Source organism: Raphanus sativus, chromosome 2 (genome assembly GCF_000801105.2).
Source record: "Raphanus sativus cultivar WK10039 chromosome 2, ASM80110v3, whole genome shotgun sequence".
NCBI classification, from domain to species: Eukaryota; Viridiplantae; Streptophyta; class Magnoliopsida; order Brassicales; family Brassicaceae; genus Raphanus; species Raphanus sativus.
Genome location: NC_079512.1, coordinates 31,031,252 through 31,058,861, shown reverse-complemented (window position 1 = coordinate 31,058,861; position 27,610 = coordinate 31,031,252). Strand labels below are relative to the sequence as shown.

At 36.3% G+C, this 27,610-nt stretch overlaps 6 protein-coding genes across 7 annotated transcripts; 2 read left to right on the top strand and 4 right to left on the bottom strand.

The window, feature by feature from the left end:
• Positions 1–2,335: 2,335 nt before the first annotated feature.
• On the bottom strand, positions 2,336–5,029 carry LOC108817971 (BES1/BZR1 homolog protein 3). Its single transcript, XM_018590811.2, has 2 exons — positions 4,675–5,029; positions 2,336–3,125 (listed from the first exon to the last, which is right to left on the bottom strand). Exons 1-2 carry the CDS (start codon positions 4,888–4,890, stop codon positions 2,544–2,546), a joined length of 798 nt encoding a protein of 265 aa, XP_018446313.2. The 5' UTR covers positions 4,891–5,029; the 3' UTR covers positions 2,336–2,543.
• Positions 5,030–10,033: 5,004 nt separating this feature from the next.
• LOC108825733 (heat stress transcription factor A-4a) lies at positions 10,034–11,940 on the top strand. Its single transcript, XM_018599084.2, has 2 exons — positions 10,034–10,594; positions 10,681–11,940. The coding sequence occupies exons 1-2, from the start codon at positions 10,370–10,372 to the stop codon at positions 11,629–11,631; spliced, it is 1,176 nt and encodes a 391-aa protein (XP_018454586.1). The 5' UTR covers positions 10,034–10,369; the 3' UTR covers positions 11,632–11,940.
• A 798-nt stretch (positions 11,941–12,738) lies between these two features.
• On the top strand, positions 12,739–22,178 carry LOC108822192 (pentatricopeptide repeat-containing protein At4g18840). 2 transcript variants are annotated; one of them, XM_057003069.1, is made up of 2 exons: positions 12,739–14,421; positions 22,047–22,178. In XM_057003069.1, the coding sequence occupies exon 1, from the start codon at positions 12,798–12,800 to the stop codon at positions 14,412–14,414; it is 1,617 nt and encodes a 538-aa protein (XP_056859049.1). In that variant the 5' UTR covers positions 12,739–12,797; the 3' UTR covers positions 14,415–14,421; positions 22,047–22,178. The 2 variants fall into 2 exon arrangements, with proteins under 2 accessions (XP_056859049.1, XP_018450721.1); XM_018595219.2 differs by lacking the exon at positions 22,047–22,178 and adding an exon at positions 15,511–15,951 and having other exon boundaries at positions 12,740–14,421.
• On the bottom strand, positions 14,538–15,586 carry LOC108822204 (transcription repressor OFP5). Its single transcript, XM_018595234.2, has one exon. The coding sequence runs from the start codon at positions 15,584–15,586 to the stop codon at positions 14,588–14,590; it is 999 nt and encodes a 332-aa protein (XP_018450736.1). The 3' UTR covers positions 14,538–14,587.
• On the bottom strand, positions 16,945–21,285 carry LOC108842532 (protein STICHEL-like 3). Its single transcript, XM_018615471.2, has 6 exons — positions 18,811–21,285; positions 18,507–18,726; positions 17,997–18,422; positions 17,435–17,921; positions 17,285–17,348; positions 16,945–17,189 (listed from the first exon to the last, which is right to left on the bottom strand). The coding sequence occupies exons 1-6, from the start codon at positions 20,791–20,793 to the stop codon at positions 17,088–17,090; spliced, it is 3,282 nt and encodes a 1,093-aa protein (XP_018470973.2). The 5' UTR covers positions 20,794–21,285; the 3' UTR covers positions 16,945–17,087.
• Positions 22,179–22,428: 250 nt separating the features above from the next.
• On the bottom strand, positions 22,429–23,511 carry LOC108840974 (uncharacterized). The gene is made up of 2 exons (XM_018613767.2): positions 22,989–23,511; positions 22,429–22,896 (listed from the first exon to the last, which is right to left on the bottom strand). The coding sequence occupies exons 1-2, from the start codon at positions 23,082–23,084 to the stop codon at positions 22,600–22,602; spliced, it is 393 nt and encodes a 130-aa protein (XP_018469269.1). The 5' UTR covers positions 23,085–23,511; the 3' UTR covers positions 22,429–22,599.
• Between the last annotated feature and the right edge of the window lie 4,099 nt (positions 23,512–27,610).

Genomic DNA, 27,610 nt, shown 5'->3' with positions numbered 1-27,610 from the left:
ACATGCCACTTACAGTCTCATCTGCGAGAACACACTCAAGGGTTTCACCTCCAAAACTTGTGTTTTAAGAATACGAATGAAGTAGCTTAACATGTACTCTCCGAGTGTCCTTCAAAGGTTTGACTGCGTTTAGAAATACATAACTCTGATTGTTTGCCTCTTTTTTTCGTTTGTAACTGTGAATGTGTTGTTTTGTGTGGAAAGATGGCGGTATATATAGTCAAGCCACGAGACGGGTTATAGAAATAGGATATGCGTGATATTAAAATCATAATTTGTGCTAGATTTTAGGTCTGGTATTAGTTGGAATATACCTTTTAGTACTTATCGATTGACATATTCAGCTTGATATTTATTTTTTGAATAATATACTTAACTGTAACCACGGTGAGCATCTATGTTTTAAGAAAGAAAATATTATAAATAGAGGCGTATATAGAGAGATATTGTGGTAAAGCCAATTATATGGAAAGATAATAGAGTATTGGCCAGGTTTTGAATTGAAATGGGAATATCTTGCAACCATCAATATATATTTCCATTTAATTATAAAACGTGATCAATACTCTATTATCTTACCATATAATTGTCTTCTAACAACTAAAATCTTCTTAACTATAATAGCCGCAATACAAGCAATTTAATATCTTAGATACCACAATATATCACAATACAAACAATTTAACGTGAGCAATTTTGTATTAACAATAATAAAAACACAAAAAATACACGACTATACGTATTAGTACACATTTATGCGTGTTACAGATACATTCAATATAATAATTATCAAGCTTTAATCTATAACATAGACCACAATTTCTAAGAATACGAATGAAGTAGCTTAACATGTACTCTCCGAGTGTCCTTCAAAGGTTTGACTGCGTTTAGAAATACATAACTCTGATTGTTTGCCTCTTTTTTTCGTTTGTAACTGTGAATGTGTTGTTTTGTGTGGAAAGATGGCGGTATATATAGTCAAGCCACGAGACGGGTTATAGAAATAGGATATGCGTGATATTAAAATCATAATTTGTGCTAGATTTTAGGTCTGGTATTAGTTGTAATATACCTTTTAGTACTTATCGATTGACATATTCAGCTTGATATTTATTTTTTAAATAATATACTTAACTGTAACCACGGTGAGCATCTATGTTTTAAGAAAGAAAATATTATAAATAGAGGCGTATATAGAGAGATATTGTGGTAAAGCCAATTATATGGAAAGATAATAGAGTATTGGCCATGTTTTGAATTGAAATGGGAATATTGTATTGATGGTTGCGAGATATGCCTAAATAGTTTCAGCATTGACTCTATCTTATTATATATAGAAGATATTATTATTGTCAATCACGCAAACTTAATCCATACGCCACGTAAATTGTTCACTGCAAGATTTTCGGATTGATATTTCACTAATCCGACCAGACACGTTTTACTAAAGGGCTTTGATGATATTAAACTGTATTTTAAATATTTAATATTTTGAACTGCTATTCCTATATCCAAACAATATATCTTTAAAATGTTATGCATGTTTCCAAACACTTTCTATGGGTACTTCAACTTTAATAAGATAGATGATCAGCTGTGACGGCCCTTGTCTTAGACAAGCTGAGGAAGCTCAGGGTTCTTGCCCATTGCATTAAATATAAATTCCAGCCAATAGTGGTACAGTTTTATTAATTGAAATTGTTCATAAGCCTTCAGGGTTCGAGGACACCTAGTAACATTTCATAACTTCATTTTATCACTGATTTTTCCTAAAAAGCGGTTAATTTTGTTTGTTCTTGCTTCTAGTACTTTGATATCTCAGAACCGGGTTATAAAGAGTTCGGTTTTGGTCTGAAAAAGGCCTATGAGTTGCATCCAGATATGGGCCTAATTGTTAGCCCATTAAGCAATTCTAGTACTACTACTCTTTTTCTTTTCGGACGGCCATCCAGTGTACATATACTCAACAGTCAGTATTACGCGTACAGTTACGTTGAAGTCAATGTACTTTGCGGTCCTAAATCATATTGTCACCTACGTTAGTTTAAAATATCAGCCACATGTGGTCGTCATTATTCATTGACTTTTCTATTGGGTTACGTACCGGCTTCATGGACAATATAACTTTGATTTTTTCAACTTAATCTAGTTTTCTGTTATCTTCTAAATGTAAAAAAATAACATAATTTTCAAACGACAAATTGCTGATTATTTCTCACGTTCAAAACGGTTTATCAAAGTCCAATTTGGCTATAATATTTTATATGATTATAACAAAAAATAACAAAATTCTACAACTACAACTTTAGTCAAAAGCCAACAAGAAAATAAAAACTGAGTTCGAAAATGTTTTTCTTTTCTTTTCCCTTTTTTCTCTCAATCACCTTTAATCATCACACTGGTAAAAAAAACAGACAAACAAAGATGAAATGAAAAAGCAAGAGATAAACTAATTTGATAAGAGAGAGATGATTGATAGCAAACGATGTTTTGATTCTTCTCTAAAAATCATCATCTGGTTCTTGAATTTCCAAGTGTGAGTTCTAAATCATCTGAAACGCATTCTCCATGTATCCTTTCTCCTTCCAAGGCTTCACCATCCCAAACGCAAACTCTGCCGCCATTCCATCAGCCATTGGCACGTCAGAGGTTTGATCAACACCAGCAGGAATAGCTGGAGAGCAGTTTCCACTTTGTCCTGGAGTCCACATTGGCGAATTACAATCTCCCATTTTAAAAGCCTCTTTGTCGAAAAACGGGTTTCTCGAGACTAAGCTGAAAGTAGGAGAAGACGGTCCGCTCTGTGGGGTTTGCATTCCAGAAAGCCATCCAGATTCAGGGATGGTCACTTGGTCACGAGTAGGGCTTCGAGCCAGTGGTGGAGTCACGGGAGCGCTTATGGAGTTCCCGTGGAAGAAGGGAAGCTTGGAAGGGGAGTTTGAAGAGAGGTTCTTGAGCCATGGGATTAGTGAGTTAGCATCACCGAATATGTTTGTAGGACTAGGGAATGAGGAAGATGAAGGGCTTGGATTGTAGGAACCACGAGGGCTGGGCTGGTAAGATGAGCATGGACTCGCTGAAGTGGAACCATTCATGAGTTCCATTCGATCCATTGGTTTGCATCCCTACACAAGGGTATTATTCAACATCACAAACATTTAACTAAAACATACCATATATTTTCACAAAATAAATCTTTAGCTAGTGGATTAATCACACAAGAGAGAGTTTAAAAATGTAATTTTCTCATTTTACCAAAGGCAAAGAACAAAAAACGACATTATGATTGATAATTGAAAACAAAAATGCACCAAGAAAACAAAATCATTTTGTTTGATTTGTAATGTGGTCAAAGAACAACCTTTGCTAATGGGATTTAGTTACATAAATAGAGAGAGTTTAACATGTTACTTTTTAACGAAATGCTAAGCTGGTGAGCACGAACAATATGACACTATGATTGATAAATTGAAAATCCAAATGCAACTAAAAAGAATAAAAGGTAAAGGACCAATGATTTCTTTGGCATTTAGTGGTCAAACAACGAATAATTCCATTTTATTCTATTTCCCCGCACACAGGCAAAAATCCAAACATCATCATAGGTGTTGGCTAAAGAGAAATCATTTTCCCAGTCTCACATCCATTGACTGATTAAACAAGAATCACGACAGTTTCTATTGATTTTAAATATTTAAACAAACAACAAATAAACACTCGTGGAATGTATTCTAATTACACGAGGTCCTTTTGAGGATATAGAATTAGAATTTTTTTTTTTTAGAATTAGAAATTTAGAACAATACTAAAGTTTTTTTCTCTCTTTTAGCAAGATTCCTTATTAATTCTCTTGATAGAGTATAGTTGTTTTCTTGTTATGACTAAAACAACAGCTACATTTGTAAATAAAAGGTATCTCTTGGAAAGTTAATTAACTGATCTTAATATCAATGTGAACTTTGGTGTGAACATAAGCAAACAAAAGAAAAAGGTTTGTCGAGAAAATTTTACTTTCAAGAAAAAAATTAGAAAATAGGAAATTCAGAGAAAGCAGTAGTCTGAAAAGGAAAAAAATACATGTGAGAAAAGATGATTAAAGTCTTCCTCGATGCTTGTACTAAGGAATCAGGAATTTAGAGACACATTATCAATGGCAAGTTTCGTGAAACAGACGTGTCCTAAACTTTTTTTAAGTAAAAGCAAAAGATGATGACCAAAGAAAAACACAAAAAGAAAATTCCTCAAATCCAAAAATTCCTCAAGTCCAAAAAAAAAAAAAAACTTAAAAGGTGTATTACTACATTTTTATATTAACCTCACGAGAAAAAAAACGAATTGATGGTAAAATGACGACAATACCTAGATAGATACTTGTTAGACGTGTAACTAGCTAAGGGTAAATGAGTCATTATCTTATAAAATTCTCATCTGAAAGTGAACAGAGTGTCGAGCATCAGCGAATCTTATTACACAACACATTCATGCTTTTGTTTCAGTTCACCAGAACGGTTTCGATCTGACGTTTGCCATGACCACTAAACCGGTCAAAATTAAAATCTCAACCGTCCGATTTGCATCATCAAAATTTTACGTTTTCTCTACCCTGTCCTTATCGAAAAGCTCAGATCTATTCACAGTTTTATTATTACTGAAAGGTTAGAGATTTTGTTTTACCTTACGGTAAGTAGTTCCGTCTTCCTCTACGGTCCAACCAGCTTCGTTGCAAAGAGCTTTGAGAACTTCGTTGTTATCGCAGTGTTTCGGCAGCTTAAAGTTCCCATGAATCCTAAGCCCCGCGAAGATCTTAGCCGCAATCGCGCGTCTTCGCCGCTCTCGCCGTTTGTTGTTCTCTCTCTCTTTCCATGTCGGCGTTCTAGTCCCTGAAGTCATCTTCCGATCACCTGAATGTTTCTTCTTGTAATCCTTAGCTGATAAAGAGAGAAAACCAATTTGGCGCTTTTTCTCTTAATATTTTTGTTTTGTTTTTGAGTATTTTTCTCTCTTCTTCTGGTGAGTAATAAATGAAGAAGCACTAACCAGGGTGGGGGCTATGATTGCAAGAAGACGAAGTTACCATGCAAGTATACTGTAATTTACAAGCATACCACTTATGTGTTAACACGTGCCCATGCTTTTTGATAATTCAAGAAAATGGAAACTCTGTTTGACCATAAACGACGCCGGTTTGTGACATAATGAAGAATTTCTTGGTTTTTTTTTTCTTTGGTTGAACAGTTATTAGCTTTTTTATTTATTTCGAAACTAAACAAGAAGTCAAGTATATCAAGCTGCTTTTATAACAGCTATTTTTATTTTGTATATCATAGATCTGATTTCTTTATAGCATTATTCTTATCCAGTGACAGCAGTTTTCCAACTATGGACTATCCATGTCTAAAGAGGGACTATAATAGAAAACATATTACGTTACTAATCTAGATTATAGCTCAAATAATTACTTTTTAGTTAATTAACTAGAATAAATGTGAATGCAAGATGCGTGGCAGAGATTGTGGCATCTAAGAGGAATGTGACAGGTCACCTTTCGTTTAGGGACCACAAATAGTTTGCATATCCAATCGAGACCGTTAAATCGGGTTGGTCACGTGATGCTCCCGATCTGCTTCCTATCAACTTGTCATTGCTCGAGACTCGTTTGCCTTTTTCTCATTTCCGTTAATTACATTCTTTTTCTGTTTAATCTAAGTAATTAAAATAGTAGTATATGAGCTTGTTTTGACATTTTTATTTTTACTAAATCTGGTGCATCATAAAAATCTTACAATTGAAAATCGTATATTAAAAAACATATAAAAATGATCAAATATCACCTGTAAAACTTGACAATTGATCGATTACACCGCAACAACAAACACAATAACCACAATCGCAATAGAAAAGAAAGACTCGAGATGATTCTCTATAATCTCCTAAAATGGGGGGGCCACAGTTTTCTGAAGCCTTAAATCCGCTATTTTCCATATTCTTGCTATATGATCCATTGCATATCTTAATTATTATGTTGGTTTAGTTGATCCTCTCTGTTTTTTGTTTAAAGGGTCACCATCTCAAACTTTGAAAACTGAGTTCAAAATGGCTAAACTACCACCACGATTATTTTTCAATTCTAATTTTAGTCCATAAATCTGAAGAAGGAATGCATAGTGGTGGCGTTCCGAGACACAGAAAGAGTAGTTGCAGCAGGTTGCAACATTTACAGTGGTAATAAGGATTGTGCGGGTTCTGCCTCCGCACATAAAAAGGCTATAGGGACATCTATAACGATGTTTGAAGTGTCATTTCTATATATGTATATGAAAAGCTGTAAGAGTATTATGTGACGGAATGGAGTTATCAGTAGATGCATTACCAACTTTAATGGTTGTTGAATCACTTCTTCTACAACATCATTTATAGTAAGTGAGCAACCCAATTATAAAAACTCAAGCTGATTAGCAAGCAGACATCTCAATTATCTGGTCTTAGAGTATCTTCAATGTAAAATTCTATTTTATCTTTTTAAAAAGAATAAAAATGATTATAAAGTAAAAATACTCTAGTCTCATTCTATTTTTCACTATGTAATAGCGTAACGAACAAAAAAATAGATGACTCTATTTGTGGAATAAATTATATTTTAAAATAAAAATAGAGTAGAATGAAACATTTTTTATTCTATACTTATTTTTACTTTATTTTAAAAGTAAAAATAGAGCGGAATTGTAAATGTCTTTACTATCCACATCTTTTACACCTAGTTAAAATTAAAAAAAAAAACTTTAACAAACACTATTGCAATATTGCATCACCAGCTGCAATTTTCAATAAGAAAGTCTTATCCAATCTCACTTCCACATTTAAGTTAATTAGCCTCATTTATTATTACACCTATATAAACTAGGTCGACATAGTTTATTCAAGAGAATAAAATGGTGGAATTTATCTAGAGATATAGAAAAACACCTCGCTAATTCTGCTGCAAAACGATTAAAAATGTTTTTTTCTATTAATTATCAATTCTATTCCACTCGCTTAAAGAACATAATTTAACAATGGCATTTCCTTTCTTTTCTCGTTTATGGAAATCAAATCCTAAATAATTATGATGCTTACCACTTAACCAATTATTACTCCTTACTAGGACTCTAATTTTTTATGAAATGATGCCGTAGGCTATTTTATTTTATTTTACCTGGTGGGCGCGGCTAGTATCAGCCAGACTTGCCTTCGTGTATATATGTGTGTGTGTTACTGTTATGGACAAGGACATGTACATAAGTTATCAATTACACATACATTACCTAATATGTGTATCTACCTGACTATGATAACATGAGTTGATAAGTGAAGGTGACACTTTGCCCGACTCTAATCCCACTCCAAGAGCCATACTTCAAAGCTGAAACAATATTTACAGCGTATCAAACAATCTAGTATTATTTGCCTGTAGAAACTGTACTATCGAAAACAAAACAAAATAAACACATTAAACCACACAGTGGTCGTAAATATACAGATTTTAGAGAATTGAGCGATTTGGGTTTGAAACAACACCACGAGTTAAACTCATATGGCTTCATTTGAATATCCGAAAATGATCTATCTGTGAATTACACTTCTGATTAGTTTGGACTTTTTTTTCTTAAGTATGAGATAATGGGAGGTTAATAAAAAAAGACACATTATGTTGCATGCTTATCCGCTCTTATCTGTATGTACATTAAATGTTTTTTTTAATAGGTATTGTTTGTTTTATCGGAAGTTCATATTATAACAGGGATATTCTCAATGAAAACAATTTTAATTGTTTCTTAGAGACGTCAAGACGGGACAGTGAACTAAGCACGTACGTATGAACTTAATAAATTTGAATTTCACATAGATGCACAAGAAGGCATGAGATACATCGGGTTATTAAAAAAAAAGTGAACTAGAATTTGATCTGTGTCCCGACAAATATGTTTGATTTAAATTATGTTTAATGTAAATTAATAAACCGTTGGTTTTATGAAAAAATCTCACGTATATTTTTATATATTTTGTAATCTAAATATAGAATAAAATATATTATTTAATAACAAAGATGTTTAGTAATAAACTTTTCATTTGTACATAACATTATATTAAAAATTATAACTTGATGCAATTTTATGTAAATGTATTATTCATATATTAACCTATTGTTTTATTAATTTATTTTAAAATGAAAGAACATACTAAAGATTTTAATTTTTGCATTAGTTTTCTATGAATGACTATTAATTTTATGATATTTTAATTTTTGAAAAATAAATCTCAATTTTTTTATATTTTACTAAACTAAATAAGATAATATTATATCTTAAAATTGTTTTATATAATATATACTATATATTTCAGTTTGTATTTTTATTTTCATCACAAAAAAACAACAATCATTATAATTAATTAATTTAAATTGATTTTAAATGCAATGTAAATAAAAAATACAAAAATGAAATACTTAATTTATTGTAAATGCAATGACTAAATATATAAATAAAATAAAATAATTAATCTGCAATCTATGTTTCCAAACAATTCTCATTTATCATATTATCCACGTTTTCAAGCAATACCAAAATATACTTCCGTTTTAATAATATAGATATATATTTAATAAGAATCTAAATCTACGATGCTTTAATATTTCGGGTTCACATCCTGTTTTTTCTTTACACAATATATAAAGCCGGATTCTTAACACATAATACAAATCTGTGAGATTTTTCTTCCCACAGTAGATTTTTCTCACAGAATGCAAATCTACTAAACGTATTTACCTTTTGCCTGATTCAACATATAGATGAGATGGAACACACAATACTGAAGCATTGATACGCATTTAAACTAATATAGTTGCAGCAAACATGGAGGTGTTATGGCAAACCTTTTGGAACTCTTTCACTAAGTCGAAAAAGATATAACTTTTACTAACTAACTTAGTCAGTCATTATACAAAGAATAAGAAGGCAATGAAAGACACAGTAGAATGGGTATTTGTAATGGAGACAGGAAACGGAGAAGACTCCTCTGATCAGAATCCGGGCCAGTTTACACCATTGATGATATTATATATGATGCAGTTTTCAAGTAAAAGATATAATATTTTGGTGTCTGATGGGTGGTTAATGGAAGTCCTGATGATGAGCTCTTACCGTAGCTAGATCGTCTTACAATTAAGGGACTGGCCTTTTACATTCCACGCAATGCAATTATTTAGTGCAACGACGTACCCGCGACTACTTTGATTATTATGGAAGGAGTTACAATACACATGGTAAGTAATCTAAGTTGACCCGTAACCAAGAAAACTGCATTTTTCACTAATTCAGTCTATGCTTTTATTGTTTCATGACTTCATCAAAACTCACAAAAGACATTAAAAGGAAAAAAGAAACAAAAAAAAGGCATGATGAGTATACACCAACAGTTACTTGACAAAAATACTACTATCACATTTGAATATTCAAACGAGACTTTTCGGTTTTGTGCCTTCAAAAATACCAAAAGACTTTCGTTATCATAAATCCCAAATATAAATATAAATATATATATATATATATATATATATATATATATATTTTTTTTTTTTCAAGAAGATTTTCTTTATTAATAAACTCCAAAAGATAACAACGAAATTTCTTACGGTCGTAAATGCTTCTACATACACAAACAAGACCTGTATGATTTTTGGTTTATACATTTCATTGACTTGATATAATTAAAAAGTACAGTATATATTAAAAACAGCTCCCACATCATCTCATGGATACCGTACTTAAAAAGAAAAGAAAGTCCATTATAGATAAATAAAAATTTCCACCAAACCCCAATATCTGCAAACTTGTTGTGTGTTGCGTTGCGATTCGAACCTTTTTGTTATCTTAAAAAGCTACTATTTTGTCTATTGTTCGTTCGTTTTTTATTAATAAAAAATGGACGAGACCTTTGACTTTTCTTCTTATTGAAATGACCGGGTCGATCGACTGGTTGGTTTACTTTTCTTCGGTCCTCTTGGCAGAGAGAGAGATGCATAAAAGAAGACAAACTGTTTCAACTTCTCTGTCTGAATAAACACCACAAAGTCGAGAAGCTTTGTTGTGTTCGAGAAGCAGAGATTTTTCGAGAAGCAAAGTCTGTATTTTTCTCTCTGATTTAATACGAAAAGCGATCTAAAATTCGTTGAATTTCAGAAGGGTTTTTAAGAAGCTTCTCGATTCATTTGCTAAACAGTGTTGGGGTTTAAGAGATTCCTCTCTCACTTCGTTAAAGTTGAAAGCTTTTTTTTTAGGGTTTTTATTTTAAACAGAGCTTTTCGATCTTGTGTTAGTATCTAAAGCTACTAGATATGGATGAGAGTAATCACGGAGGTTCATCATCAAGCTCACTCCCACCTTTCCTCACCAAAACATACGAGATGGTTGATGATTCCTCCTCCGATTCAATCGTCTCGTGGAGTCAGAGCAACCGAAGCTTCATCGTTTGGAACCCGCCAGAGTTTTCAAGAGACCTTCTTCCAAGATTCTTCAAGCACAACAACTTCTCTAGCTTCATCCGTCAGCTTAACACATACGTAAGCTTTTACTTAATGCTCTGTTTTTTTTTTCTTAACCTCGTCTTCCTTGTGGTTTAAGTTAAGTTGAGGTTTTTGTTTTGTAGGGTTTTAGAAAAGCTGATCCTGAGAAGTGGGAGTTTGCGAATGATGATTTCGTGAGAGGTCAACCTCATCTTATGAAGAACATTCACAGACGCAAACCTGTTCACAGCCACTCTCTACCTAACCTCCAAGCTCAGCAGAACCCGTTGACCGATTCAGAACGGCAGAGAATGAGTAGTCAGATCGAGAGACTGACCAAGGAGAAAGAAGGGTTGCTTCAGAAGTTACATAAACAAGAGCAAGAAAGAGATCAGTTTGAGCAACAAGTTAAGAAGCTAAAAGATCAGTTACAACACATGGAGAAGCGTCAGAAGACAATGGATTCTTACGTCTCTCAGGTCGTGGGAACACCAGAGCTCGCTCTGAACCTCTCGCCGTGTCTACCCGAAACGAACGAGAGGAAGAGAAGGCTCCCTAGGATCGGGTTTGAGCAAGATAACCAGACATGTGTTGTTGTGAGAGAGGAAGGTTCTACAAGCCATTCAGATGAAACAGAACATCAGGTGGAAGAGTTAGAGTCATCGATAGCGGTTTGGGAGAGTCTTGTATCTGATGATTCTTGTGAGGGTATGGCACAATCAACAAGAAGCTTGATGACGCTTGATGTGGATGATTCATCTACTTGTCCTGAAAGCCCTCCTCTTTCTTGCGTACAGCTAAGTATTGACACATGTCCCAAATCTCCTCCTTCTCAGAAGATCGTTGACATGAACTCTGAGCCTGATCATGTTTCAAAAGAACAGAACACAGCTGTTCCTACTACTGCTCCAGCAGCAGGAGTGAATGATGTCTTCTGGCAGCAGCTTTTGACAGAGAATCCTGACTCAGCCAAGCAACGGGAAGTTCAGCCAGAGAGGAAAGAAGATAAAGGTGAAGATCAAAGTGAGAAATGTTGGTGGAATTCGAGGAACGTAAATGCAATTACAGAACAGCTTGGACATCTGACTTCTTGAGAGAGAGTCCAGCGATCTCTGTTTTTATTAGATTCTTGTAATATAAGTTTCTTTTTTTTTTTCCTTTCAGATGTATTAGGTTATAAGCATTTGGGTCTGGTTTCTGCCTTTCATCATCACATGTATGTCCTATTCAACATTTTACCATTGAGCTTAACACCTATGTAAGGTTTTGTATAGACCTTATCATCTGGGATTAACTTCCATCTACAGATGATGAGATATGGTTGCAGCATATCGCCAATCACACGGATCAGTCGATTGGCAGATGGGTTTTGTACGGAAATGAAAGTTTTTGGTTTTATTGAACTTTTGGTTCAGTTCTCATAAACAAACATTTTTAGATGATGTCCAAAAAACAAAAAAAAACATTTTTTTTAGATCAGAAAGAATATCTATCTTATTAAAACAGAAACATTCTGTTGGACCTAACTTTATTTTGTAAGTTTTTAAATTAAATACACCTTTATACTTTATAGTTAAACATACATTAAATCACTAATGTTTCTTTCTTTATACTAATATCCATGTTCTCAAACAATATACTTATTTCTTTATACTACTATCAACGTTTCCAAACAATATACTTATTTCTTTATACTACTATCAATGTTTCCAAACAATATATTTTTATACTACTATCAATGTTTCCAAATAATACAATAATTAATCTTAATTATTTTATATCTATCATTTTCTCTTTAAATTTTTGTAGAAACGTCATAATTTCATAAATTTCAAAATAGTGAACTTTAAAATTTCGATTATAAGATTACAAATTATGAAACTATTACAATTTAAATCCAATTAGATTATATATCGGTCATCCATCAGTTCAATCGGTTAGTTTCGGGTTTTAGTGATTTTTAATATGAATATTTTAGAAACATAAATTGAATTGTCAGATCTCCGGATTAACCGGTATAATCACAATCAGGTTGAATTTAAAAATACTGATTTAAATACAAAAATATTTTAAATACACACTCTTTAAAAATTACCAAAATATTTGTTAAATTATTAGTGAAATTTTTCATCGTAAAATATTCCGCGTTTCAAAAGCGCGGTTCAAAATCTAGTTAAATCCTTAAAGAGCAGATCAACGTTATTTTCGCGGACAAAACCTACTTATCGAGAAACGAATCGAGTGTCGTAACGAGAAAAACATGAGTTCCACTTGTTCCTCAACTCCTCCTCCACTCCCGATTCTGACATTCACAGAGAGAGCCAAATCTCTCTCAGAGATCCAACAAGCTCACGCCTTCATGCTCAAAACCGGCCTCTCTCGCGACACTTTCTCCGCGAGCAAACTCATCTCCTTCGCCGTCGCGAACCCAGACCCCAAAACCGTCTCCTACGCTCACTCCATCCTCACCCGCATCGACGCCCCCAACGCCTTCACCCACAACTCCCTCATCAGAGCCTACGCCAACAGCCCCACCCCGGAGACCGCTCTGACCGCGTTTCGCGAGATGATGCTCCACGGCTCTGTGGACCCGGATAAGTACAGCTTCACGTTCGCGTTGAAAGCTTGCGCCGCGTTTCGCGGGGTCGAGGAAGGGAGGCAGATCCACGGCCTCTTCTTGAAGTCCGGTTTGGTCTCCGACGTGTTTGTGGAGAACACGCTTGTGAATGTGTACGGGAGGAGCGGGTGGTTCGAGGTTGCGCGTAAAGTGCTCGACGGAATGCCTGAGAGAGATGTCGTTTCGTGGAACTCGTTGTTGAGCGCTTTTGTTGAGAAGGGTTTGGTGGAGGAAGCGAGGGGGTTGTTTGATGAGATGGAGGAGAGGAATGTTGAGTCTTGGAACTTTATGGTTTCGTGTTACGCGGCTGCGGGGTTGGTTGAGGAGGCGAGAAGGGTTTTCGATGAGATGCCTGTGAAGGATGTGGTTTCTTGGAACGCGATGGTGAGTGGTTACGCGCGTGCGGGTTGTTACGGAGAAGCGTTGGAGGTTTTTAGTGAGATGCTTGAGAGCTCTGAAGAGGAGCCTGATGGTTTTACCTTTGTGAGTGTGTTGTCTGCGTGTGCTAATCTTGGATCGTTGAGTCAAGGTGAATGGGTGCGTGTTTATATCGACAAGCGTGGGGTTGAGGTTGATGGGTTTTTAGCGACGGCTCTTGTGGATATGTATTCCAAGTGCGGGAGAATTGATAAGGCTATTGAAGTGTTTAGAGGTACTTGGAAGAAAGATGTGAGTACATGGAACTCGATGATCTCGGGTTTGAGCGTACACGGTCTTGGAAATGATGCTTTGGAGATATTTTCGGAGATGGTTTATGAAGGTTTTAAACCGAACAGTATCACTTTCATCGCTGTTCTATCTGCCTGCAATCATGTGGGTTTGTTAGACCAAGCTCGCAAACTCTTTGAAACGATGAGTAGTGTTTACGGGGTTGAGCCGAGTATTGAGCACTATGGCTGTATGGTGGATTTGCTTGGTCGGATGGGTAAATTCGAGGAAGCTGAAGAACTTGTGAACAAGGTTCCACCTGATGAGGCTTCGGTTCTATTGGAATCTCTTCTTGGTGCATGTAAAAGGTTTGGTTGCACGGAACAAGCAGAGAGTATAGCGAATCGGTTATTGGAATTGAATCCAGGGGAGACTTCTGGTTATGTTCAGATGTCAAACTTGCATGCTTCTAATGGAAGATGGGAGGAGGTTACGGAGGTGAGAAGAAAGATGAGAGCAGAAAGAGTAAGCAAGAAGCCTGGATGTAGCATGATTGAAGTCAACGGGGTCGTCCATGAGTTCTTAGCTGGTGAAGGACTAATAAACGACTAACACTCTGGTAATGTCCAAAAACTATTCTGTCTATTTCATAGTCTTGCTAATAACTTTTGTGATAACTTTTATGAAGTTAGGGAAGTTGCATCGTAGAAAGCGTAAACTATTAGCAAATCAGAATGGTTAATCATGCACTTATTAGTATATTATTATAAGTATTCTACATTAAACTAATGAAAACTTAAATCACTATGCACCTGCTGAAACACATCGATGATCATGTTATGATATTCATCGCTATTGAGTCTTAGATAGCAAACCAGAAGCTCTTTGAGCTCTTCAGGGTGGTGGATACCATTCTCCATGATCATCTCAATCATTGAATCTCTAAAATCCCTCTGAGGATTGCTGGAGCATTTCACCACTGCAAAGCTTTCGTTCTCCATTCCTCCATCTGCTGCTTCCTTCACAAGCTCGTGTTTGTGTTCCCGTGCTCTCAGTTTAGCCTTCTTCAAGTCTTCAATAGCTTTAACTCTGCATTTTTCAGATGCTCTTGGTGAAAAAACTCTGACCTTATTGTTTTCTTTTGTTCCTAATCTGTTTAGCTCCCTTCTTAGGTACATAGATTTCCTCTGTTGGTCAGCCTTCAGCTTCACTTCTCTTAGTTTTGTATCCTTGAGCTTTTGCCACTGATGAGCCGGTTTTGATTCGGTCTGACCAAGAATCACAGAATCTTTTCTGCTGTAACTCCCTGTAAATGTCCTTCTCCAAGGTATTTTGGTCTTCACCTCTGCGTCTTGTTCTGATCTCTTTGGCTTTTGTTCGAGAAGCCTTTGGTCACGTCTCTCATATCTCTGCTTCTCTCTCTTCAGCTGAATTCTTGGCGTCATGATCACAGTTCCTTTGTCTCTGTCCATTGCCTTTACTTCCAGAAAGCCACACTTCTCTCTTTCGAAATCTCTTGCTTTCTTCCTCGCACTTCTCATTATCTCTTCAAACTTCTCATTTGACTCCATATCTTCTGACCTTGTTGCAGTGCTCTCTTTTTCTATTGATACTCTCTGAAACCTTTTGTTGCTCTCATGAATATCACTTCGACGTTTAGTAGACATGCTCTGGGTAGCTTCATCATCTTGCTTCTTCTCTTTTACAGGTTTCAAGTCAGAAGAACCACTCAACTTTGAAAACCAAGAAGAAGAAACAGGTTTCTTTCGTCCCCATCTCATCATTCCAAAGAATCTGAAAAAGTTTTGTGGTCTCTTTTTCTACCGGGGGTTTCTTAGGATGGACTATAAAACAATATGATTAAAAAAAAGTAAGGGATGTATCTAGAGGTTACTGTTGTAATATGGTTAGGTCGTTGTGTTTAATAGGGAGATGGAAGATGTTGTCTTAACGTGTAAAAAGCTAGTTGCAGTTTGAAAAAAAAGAAAGAGCGAACTAAACCCGCCTGAAGAATCCTGTGACCACTTTTGGCCTTAGAAAACTTTTTGTTTTTTTAATTGGTTTTGTAATCTCTGGGTATGTATTGGAATTTATACCGAAGTAGGGGACCAGCTTTATCAATCAAAAACCAAACTTCATTGATGACAAAGACTTGAGTTCTCTCTCTTCTTTCTAAGTAACGTGACAGACCCAAGAAACCACAAGAATCATCTTACCTTTTAGTTTGTAGTAGCTGTGTTAAAACTGAGGTCCTGGCTCATAGAATCTATTGCCCTTTGCATTTGCATGACTATAACAATATGATTGGTATCGGTCCCGGTCTCTCCTGGTCCTAGACTAAGAGATATTTTAATCATGAAGAAGGTAAAGTTGATGGATTCAGGGTTATCTGAAAGTTGGAGATTTTGTGAAGTTGATGTGGTCCTGATTTTAGAAGAACAACTAAAATCTTTCCATATGGATATATCACCTACCTTTAGGTATGGTTTGTGTCATGGGATAGAGAAAGTGTGTTTTCTTTTATTTACATAAGGCTTGGCATTGAAGCATTAGCAAAGTCACCCATTTCAGGCTCTTCTACTTTCCCATCTGCGAAAATATAAAGGAATAATACCCATTGCGGTGTTATTATTTTACAATAAAATATAATTTTTTTTGGGAGACTGGCCTTTATCATTTAAAAAGGAGAAAACATTATTTCACGACAATTTCAAACTTAGATGATAGCCAAACGAACAAAGAAGAGGAAATGTTGTAAATTAATTTATTTTGTCATTGCTTTACAGCATGGTTGCCACACATACTTTCCCTCTGTGTTAAGTTTGAATTTGTATGTTTTTGTTTCTGATGGTCAAATATTAGGGATTGACGAATTATCCTACATTTTTTTGGCCGGACTTCAGAATTGTTGGACCTAAGATAAATAACAAAAATGCAAATGCTAATTTTTGTGCGAGGCTAACCACAGCTAATGAAACAGATCCGATTTACAATCATGCTGGAGTTATAAGAAGAACCATATGGTTTCTAATGCTTTGAGTTCTTCCTTGATGCGTTAGCGTTTGAGGTTTACATAGCACATTTTTCATGCAGCATCGCCACCATTTCAATACAACTCTTAAGAATGAATAGACTTACAAAGTTACAAAAACTAATCCAATTTATTTTTGTGGTAAAAACAAGATCCAAAAGAACTATTACAAATGCAAAGAAGCTACACAACTGACTATGACTACAGTCTACAAGAACAATTTGAGTATGATCGACAAAAGAACAAAAACACATTTATCTTGATGGAGATCTCGTCGTCAGACATTTCCCACACGACACGAGTTTCAATAACGCCCGTGGTCTTGTCCTTCTTCCTCTCACCTTCAACCTCGTTGCCTACAGTTTCAAAGTTTCCATATCTTTTTCAGCTAACCATAACAAAAGAAAAAGAAAAAAGAAGATAAAATCGATATAAGGGTGTTGCTTGCTACCTTGCGACGTGTGCCTCTTGAGGATTTCCAGCATAACAAGCTTCTTGATCTAGCTTCAAGCCTCCTGTAAGAAAAACCAGAGACAAAAACATTTTTTTACCAAATGATCTTATTATATGTTTGACTGAGTGTTTCTGAGAGATATCTTACAGATTCTCTTGTTCCAGCTTCTCAGCGATAGACACGGCTTTGCGTTTAGACCAGCCGTTTTGGAGTGTGCATCCATCAGCTTGCTGAATCACACGAGCCAACGAGACTCTACCTCTCACAATGCTTTGGCTCTGGTTCTGACTCTGGCTTGCTTCCATATGTTTCCTTCTAGCTCTAGCCAACGCGGATGAACCAACTCGCTCCGTCCTTTCCTCCTCTTGCTTCTGTTGCTGACGCCGTCTCTGTCCATTAGATTCGATGACCTCAACTATCTCACTTCTCCCGCTTCCATTCATGTTGTGATCTTGTCCAACGAGTGCTAAAGATGATGATCTTGGTGGCCTCGAGTCTCTCTTTGTCTCGCATCTGATCTCTATAGTTACCGGAGACTCGAGCACCGCCTCAAACGCTTGCATTATATGCCCACGGAACTTCTCAGCCGTTGATTTTGTTAACGGTGAGCTGAACATCAAGTGCACCGTAGGAGCTGCACTCAAGAAAATGAAAACTTGGCATCAAGATTTTGGCTTCTAAAGTCAAAAAGATTCAAAATGCATTTTACCTGAACCGAGACTAAGAGAGACGATTCTTCCTTCTTTGTAAAGAAACTCTCTCAACCCATTAACTCTAAGCTTCTCAATAACTTCCAACCAAATCTCTTCAACAGCCGGTCGGTTTTTTCTACCGTCTCCTCTTCTCCTGTCTAATCCAGAACTTCTCTCCCCTGCTGCTGCGTCGCTAGAAGGATCCAGATGGTGATCTGAGCTCTCTCTTTCTCTACCTCCGTTGTTCTCTAACGGCAACGGAGTTCGGTTCAAGCTAGTGTCCGCAGTGGAAGAACGGTTAAGCAGATAGTTCTGATCAGGAGCCAGCTGAAGCAACGCGGCTGTGAGCCAAGTCAGCTTATCGTTTGATACTCTCAGCTGCTTCTCTGCCTCGGATAGAGTCTTGAGAGCTAGTCTCAGCTTCTCCATATCTTCTTTAGATACTATAAGTAGTGTATTAACCAAGAATATGGATCAGATAACAAACAACAAAGGGGGAAAGGTATTGTAAGATTTCTGAAACTCACATGGTTGCCGTCGGAAAAACTTTCTTCTATGCTGATCTTTAGTGAGGTCATAGCTACCCGCGAGAATGTCTGTTATGACCGTTGCGAGCTGTGACATTAAAGCCAATGGTTCTACACTTGTTTCCATTATTGTTCTCAAGTTCTTCACAGTGTTTACAGTATCTGCAGATAAAGCTAAATCGAGAAGATCTACTAACTTCTCATCAGACACAAGCCCAACCTGCAAAAATAAAACAAATGTCAATGGAGAGATATATTTTATTAAAAATATATATATATATATATATTTTCGATTAATGCTTACCAGTTCCTGAACTAAAGGAACAGAGATCCTCTGTCCCAACAAACTAAGCTGTTCAAGAGTCATCTCCGCATCTCTCAAAGAACCATCTGATCTCGAAGCTATAAGCTTCAAAGCATCTTTCTCTATCTCAATCTCTTCCTTCGACGCAATCCACTGCAATGAGCAGACGATATCTGCGTCTTTGAGCTTCGGGAAAAAGAACTTCTGGCACCTCGATATGATCACGTGAGGCAGAACATCGAGACTCGAACACACGAGGATAAACACTACACGCCGCGGCATCGCTGCTCTGTCCACCACTTTGGAAACAGCGCTCCAGCAATCGGATGACAAGGTGTCGCAATCATCAAAGATGAAAACGCGAGGGGAGGACTGCGATGATGATGATGAGACCGTCACACTGTTGTTGTTGTTGCCGTCGAGCAGATTCTCAAAGTCGAAGTTCCCTACAGGACCTACTTCACGAATGTTCCGGCTTTTCCCCATCTCGTGTGAAACGCACGAGGTGCAAGCACCGCAAGGCTTCTGCTGTTGTTCTGAAGAGTGGCAGTTGAGAGCCCTTGCGAATATCCTAGCGCAAGAGGTCTTCCCCGTTCCGTTTGGACCATGGAACACGTATAACAGTCCAAGCTTCCGTCTTGCAACCGCGTTGGAGAGAGCTTGTACGACCAGGTTCTGCCCCACGAGATCCCTGAATGTTTTAGGCGCGTATCTCTCCGTAAGACTCTGATGCTGGTGCTGATGCTGGTGGTGATGGCGAGCGTTTCCATGACTCTTCTTCTTGTGTGACCTACCTTCTGAAGCAAGATCAGAATCTTCTTCGTTCTTGAGCAAATTATCCGCAAAGATCCCTAACTCTCCTGAGTAGTCATGCACCCATCCTTCGTTATTCTCTGCGCTATCAACTAGTAAAGGAAGCGCCTCGCCACCATCAGAGCAGATGAAAGAGCTCGAGTCGTCCTCATCATCCTCAGGCTGTCTCATCATCATCATATCAGAACCATTCCTCTCATTAGACTCACCTTTTCTTCCCTTTGAATCAGACATACCACAAGACAAACTCCTACCCGCTTTATCCAGGAACGTCTTCCCTCGGTGATGGATCCTAGACCAGTTAAACGGAATCCCACAAGCCTTAGTCATGTTCTGTTCCCCAATACCCTCTTTCTCATGCTTCTCACCTTGAGGAACCGAGTTGGAAGCAACAGACATCTCACTCTTCCCCCCACCACCACCAGTATCTCTCTCTATACTCTTACCACGAACTCTCCTCGTCCCTCTAAACTTCCTTCTCTTAGTCCGACTCATCCCACCACCACCGTATCTAACACGTGGACGAACATTAGATGAAACAACATCATCACTATCACCACCACCAACAACAACCTCATGTAACTGATCAGATAGCGTCTTAGCAATAATAGCATCGTTGATCCTACTAAGCCTCCCGCTAGCTTTCGAACCCGTATCGCCCGAAGCAACACCGTGATGATGAGTCTCCTCCTCAACAACTCTATAACTCTTTCTACTAGACTCCTCTCTCTTCACCCTCCTACCACCACTAATCTCGCTGCTCCTACCAAACCCTTCGTCAGAAGGAGTCACTCTACAAGTCCCAAAGTTCACAACGGGGGAAGAGCCAGACAACCTACGGCTGGACTTTGACTTCTTCTCTCCTTTCTTAGGAAGCAAGTCGACGATGGAAGGAGGAGGCGTGTTGTTCCAAGCGGGAGGAGGGCTAGCTGAGGGGTCTCTGAGGGAGCGTGACCTCTGGAGGACGATGAGGTCTCTCATCAAGGCGCGGTCGGTTAGGACAGGGCTCTGTTTGTGCATATGGTTCTTCAAGTGGATACAGTTGGTTAGATGGATGTGGTTGCGGAGATGCTCGCCGATGTCTCCATTTGCGTCTTTTAGGATTCGGTTCCGAGTAGAGGAAGAGGAAGCAGCAACTCTCGTCGTCGTCGTTGTAGTTGTCGTCGTCATTTATAGAAACCAAATCGAATCGTATCTCATCTTTGTGAACCAAAGATTACAGCTTTTAAAAGTCTCGAATCTCGGAAAACAGAAACCAAATCGAAGAATTGAAAAAAGATGGAAACTTTGAAGGAAACAGAAGCTAAAGGATCAAGCTTTCTGCTTCAGGTACACTGATGAGAGCTTTGTTTTCAGATTAATGAGAGAGAGAGAGAGAGTGGAAACAGAGAGGCAAGTTGGCATCGAAGTTAGTGACTTCATCAGTCAGTCACAGGGACAACAGAGATATAAAAGAGACGGCACCGTTTTAAAAGAAGTCACAGATCTCTCCTCTTTTCTTCCACCAGATTTTCACATGCAGATTCAGAGGGAACTGATGGGTTCTGGAAGATAACGATGGTCGAGAGAGAGAGAAGAGAAGAGAAACCTCTGTTTCGTGCAGAGGGTTTTGCTCTGTTTCTTTTTCTTAGGAGAGAGAGAGAGAGAGAGAGAAATGGAGACAGATCAGACACGAACATAGATAGGTATGGTGGGAACACAGCCAATAAAGAAGTGTCCGTTTGTAGGAGAAAAGCATGCAAATGAATATTGAGGGAAAACGACCTATTTCCCCACCGTAACTATGGTATAGTAATAAATGTACACAAAGTTTAAGCCTCGTCCTAATTGCACACATACAAACTATAACAACACCTTTCCACATACGAGAAAAGATCGAAACCCGTTTCCCCGTCAACTTTGAAAATCAGACTAATACCGACATATCGTGGTTAATAGTTGGTTAGTGTTTCTAAAACCCAGACTTAACCAATGACTAACCTATCTTAACCAAAAACAACCCGATTATCACCCGATTAGAGAATTAAAACCCAATTAAATCCCCATATATCAACTCATGACCCGATTAATCAAATTAGAAACCCTAAAACATCAACCCCTCTCTTTGGCGAAGAAGAAGGTCTCCGATTGTCTCCGATTGTCTCCAGTTAGGTAAATTCGACATCTCTCTCTCTTGTCTCTCTGTCTCTCTCTCTCTCTCTCTCTGTCTCTCTCTCTGTTTCTCTCTCTGTCTCTCTCTCGTTGTCTCTCTCTGTCTCTCTCTTTGTCTCTCTCTCGGTCTCTCTCTCGTTGTCTCTCTCTTGTTGTCTCTCTCTCATTGTCTCTCTCGTTGTGTCTCTCGTTTTCTCTCTCGTTGTCTTGTTGTCTCTCTGTCTCTCTCTCTCTCGTTGTCTCTTACCATTTTGTATGTCTTTGTTTTGTAGGTATCAACAATGGAGCCGTGGTCTGATGTGAATGTAGAGTGGAATGATGTACCTGCTTTCGATCCGGGGACACCTGATTCTCCTGATATTGACTCTGATGGTGAAGATAGAAGAGAGCGTAACGACTACAACATTGAGAAGGATGCCATGAACTTTGTTGATGAGCCTCCAGTGAAGCATAACCTGTATCCAGAGACAGAATCAGATGAAGAGGCAGACCTTGTTTCTCGGCTTTAGATTCCTTTTACACGTTTCATGGCCTTGTTTCTCGGGTGTATGAACTAGTTTAATGGATTTAGACTCTATTTTAGTGTGTTACAGATATGCTGCTGAGTCAATGTATTATATTTTAATGGCTTTAGTCATGCTTTTGAAAAGATTTAGAATTCTTGATTCTCACAATTTAACAGCATAATCATCTTAAAATAACATCCTTCTTTCATCATCTTAAACAACAGACACAACAATAAATCATCATCTTAGACAACAGACACAACAGAAACAAACTAGACACTTAAACATACCACCATTAGACATAACAAACCGAGAAAAATTATAGTATCTTAGCCAACACAACCATCCCCACACATCCTAAAACAACAAGCACCAGCGCCTTCTTCACCTTACTTTTGACTTCATTCACAACATCTTCCATTCTTGCAGAAATCTCGGTCTCTAACTTCAATCCAAACTCTTCAAACTTTGTCTTCTCTTTTTGGGCATCCCTTTCTTCTTCCACACGACCAGTCAACATGCCCTGTTCAAGTCTCCCTATCCTAAACGACAATGCTTCAACCTCATCCAACAAAGCCTCATCAACCCATTTGTAACTGTGATTATCATTACTCAGCTACAAACACAGAAAAATTGATTCACCCACACATTTTGAACAATCACATTTTGAACAATCACATTTGTAACTGTAATTATAAACAAACTAACCCTTTTCCTGCCGCAAAAGCACAACGAAAGTATCTCCTGTAAGGATTTGGCTTCGAATTTGACATCAAGGGGATAACTAATTCTCCACACCAACATCTCTTCGGAACACCAACAACACGACCTCTTGCTCGACCCGTAGAGACTCCACTCGAATTTCCCGATTCATGACTCATACTTTCTGGGTCTGGGCAAACAGAATCTCTCTCTGAATTTTTAGGTTTTAGGGTTCTAAAGACATGAACTCAATTTTGGGGGTTTTAAAGGGTTTTCGGGTCGGGTTTAAATCGCTTCTTACTCGGATCTTTATCTGGTTCGAAGTGTACCAATACGAACCGGTTTACTATCGGTTCATGTAATAAACCATTAAAACCAACTTAAATCTTGGTTTGTGGGGAAACGTGTTTCGATCTTTTCTCGTATGTGGAAAGGCGTTGTTATGGTTTGTATGTGTACAATTGGGACGAGGCTTAAACTTTGTGTACATTTATTACTATGCCATAGTTACGGTGGGGAAATAGGTCGTTTTCCCGAATATTGAATAATACATATTTTAAAAAGAAAATTAAATAAAAAAATTCAGAATTTTTGCTACCAAATTATCAAAAAGTGTCGGTCTTTGAATAATGCGGCTTGTATTTTTCTGTGCTTAAAAACTAGTCGTTGGCATTTATTTTGTCAGCTTGTTTTTTTCTTAGTAATTTGGTTGGGTCATTTGGTGGAGGATTTAACCATTTGAGTACTGGGGAAGATCCATAGATTTGTCATTGCTAGTTGCTTTTGCGGTTGTGGTTGCTTCTTGTTTGAAATGTCTGAGCTCTTCTCTATTCTGGTAATTTTTACACATTTTACGGCCTTCCAACCTATGTGATATCTCTTTCTTGCTCTTTGGTGGTTTCACAAATAGTTTAGAGTTTTGTATTCATTCTTCGTCTCTTCCTTTGTCTCTTGTTGTCTAGGCTAAATTGATCTTGGATGTGTGTTAGGTGATTAATGATCTTTTAAATTTTAATACCAGAAAACTACATGCTTTTTTCAATCTAAAAATTATGTTTTGTGCAAAAATATATTGTTTGTGAAAATCATAAAATACATTTTTCACTAAATCGTAAAAATGTATTTTTTGTTAAATCCCGTAACAACGCATTTTTGGCTAAAATTGTAAAACATAATTTTCAGTCAAAACCGGAAAATACACAAGTAAACAACATTCATGTGAAACATTTGGATAATATTCCCTCCGTTTTGAATTACTTGTCGTTCTAGGTTTATACACACAAATTAAAAAAACATATGATTTTGTATATTTCCAAAATAAAAACATAATTACCTATACATCTAACCATATTTCAACCAATAGAAAAATAAAATAGAGAATCTTTTTAATAAATTTTACATTGAAATTTTAAAACGACATTTATTTTGAAACGAATATTTTTTTCTACAACGACAATTAAATCGAAACGGATGAAGTATATTTAGATGGACTATCTAGATGCACATTTCAGAGAGGAACATGGTCTTAATCTCATTCTTCTGAGTTTTAGCTACCAGTCATTGAATGTGTTTATTGACTACTTATGGTTTTCTGTAGCTGCAGAATTTTTAGAGTCTTGATTGTGCGTTGTGAATGACTGAAGTATCCTTTTATAGGTTAATGTTTTTCTGATATAATTTATCCACGGTTATTAATTTTGACTGGTGACATGTTTTTAACGTAAATTAGTTCATGTCATGAACCTGATCACGATATCTTGTACGTTGAATAATTTGGAAGAGATGTATAATTAGTTTATATTGTTTCCATAAAAGATTGTTAAAGGGAAAAGAGATGTCCACTTAACCTACCTAGTCAAATCTTTGTGCTCATCTTTAACAAATCAAAGTAAATATTTGTGATTATCATATTTTTCTTTTTAAGTTTGACCATAATCAAGGGTTCCTACTTACAACCACTAAAAATTGTTTCTGTCTCATCTACTCTCTTTGATTGATGTTAAAGTCCCTTAAATGATTGAGAGGAACAGACTGCTGTCTGAAAGCGTACACAGTCGGAAGTTTGTTTTTCTATATATACAGCGGAAAAGAATATTACTCTAAATGCTAGTACTGAATAAACTACTGATATGATTTCTATCTCAAATAAGATTTACATTACGAAATATAATTAGTGAGAGTTTTGACATTAGAGCTGCAACTAATAAGAGCTCTCTAACCCATAAAAGATATTTAGAGAGGAAAAACAAGAAATCGAATACGACAGCCAAAACCTTCGGACGATAACTATTATGGTACGACGGTTAGCGTCACGATCACGTGCTCATATTGGGACTTTAGATGATCATCAAAAAGACAATATGTTGGCGTAGGTGATCATTAAAGTTGCTTTTGTTATTTTTCATAAAACAAAACTAGATTTTAACCCGCACGTTCGTGCGGGTATTTTTTTCATTTTATAAATGTAGAACTAAAAGTTTTAAATATAAAATTTACATTTTAATTTTCCATATTGTATAACTTTATAATCTTATTGTTTAAATTTTTTATGTGACATTCTTAATGTATAATGATTTATTGTATACATTAAACTTTGTTATTATTATTATATACTAATATATTTTTGAGTTCAGTACAAATAAATTTATATTCTGAAATTATCAAATAAAGAATCACATAAAAGTATGTCTTTTTTTAATTTGGATAGTTTTCATACAATACATTTCTAAAATTTATTTAGTTATACTATAGAAATGATAGTTGTTTAAAATAATCTATGTTTTCATATTATATTTTAAAAATATCAATTAATTTTCTACACTCAATTGTTATGAAAACAGATTAATTGCAAAATAAAGTAATGTAGTTGTTTTTTATAATAAAGAAAAAAAATAATGTAATTGTTTCTTGGTTTGAGTATGGATATAATTCTGACAAAAATAAGCATTGGTCGTTGGTATGGTCTAGTTTTGTCAGACAGATATGGTTAGAGATTTACAAATTCAAACCATTCGGGTCAAACAAAGGGTTAACGGGTCGATCGTTTTGTCATATGGCTATAAAAGCCTTTCTTATATATTGGCGCATGTTTAGAGTTAATAGCAATGGCGTTTAGTCGTAAATATCATGAAAAAATCAGGGTTAAATATTAATTGTACTTCAGTTTTAATAGATTAGATAACTGAACAAGTATTTCATGGTATACCTGTTTATAACCCAAATATTATTAAATCTATGTATACTTGCTTTCAAAGTGGCCTAGCCATAACTATCTGCATTTCATATAGCTATAGATCTAAGAATTTGTTCTTAATTCGAAACAGAGAATATAAAACTTTATATATAATTTCCTGTGTATATAAATGAAGGATAAGCATAGGATTCGGATAAAAGTAATAAATGGAAGACGGTATGGACCACCGATTTATATACTTTGGAAATTAGTAATCTAGTTGGTGCAAGAGAGGCGTTATCACGTGTCTTTAGCAAGACCCATGAGACATCATACATAATTTTTATTCAAAGAGGCACATCAGCATCACTAGCTACATGTGTGTATGCGTATGTGATTGTATACAATGATACCTGTATTTAAATACGTACGTACTGCTTTTATTACATGGACGGCAAATTACCAAATTTAATCCACACACCTGAACATTTATTTTTACATGTTTTGAACTGATGAATATAAATACAAACTTATAAAATATGCCTTTTTTTTGTAACATGCAATAGTGGTTTCACAACATCTTAGCCATAAGCCATCTAATATCTCTTCTCCTTAAATTTATATGGCCAAATATCGGTTATGTGTGTGTGAACTTAATACTCTACTTAACAACTTTTTGGGGCCAAAATCACATTTCAAGCGAAACATTAGGATGGTCCCGAAACACAAAGCTTATGTTGCACACCGCAGTCATACAAAAGAGCGTTAGGAGATACTGTATAGCAGTATAGGTCACATCAGCAATTGCCTCTTCAGTATATTTGTTTATTACGTGCTAACATTATTTCTGGTTGCATTGCCTATATCATATTTATCACATAGAGACCGATGAGTTGAAGCTATATATAGTGTGGACACTTTAACTTTCTCAACTACTTTGTAAAAGGTTGAGAATCGGCATGGCTCGTGAACGAAGATTATATTGAACAAATACGTTGTTATCTACTTGGCTATATCAAAAAGATGAAAAGAAAATAAGGGTACAATGACAACATGCAAATTCGAGATATAATAGGTTTCCCCCAAGTTTTGTCGCGGGGTGAATAATCAATCGAATATTTTTTTAAATGAAGGGATAGTTTATAAATAGCACCTAAGATGGTGTGTTTGTAGTTCCAAAATCCAATGAACTAAAAAGATGACTTCAATTAGACATCACTGACACGTTACTTTACGTTTTTAACTCTAGAAGTACTTTGATTCTCGAGCCCAAACTCATGCGTTGTAACGCTTGGAACTTGTAAAAGTGGAGAGGAGAAGGATCTTTATGGATAATCTCAGGACTACTTTGTTGTTATAAACCCTAGTATATGAATACTTAATTACTAGGAGTACGATTGTCTTTTTTTTTTTCTTTTTTTTTTGTCGTCTAAAATATTATCTCTATAATATTATT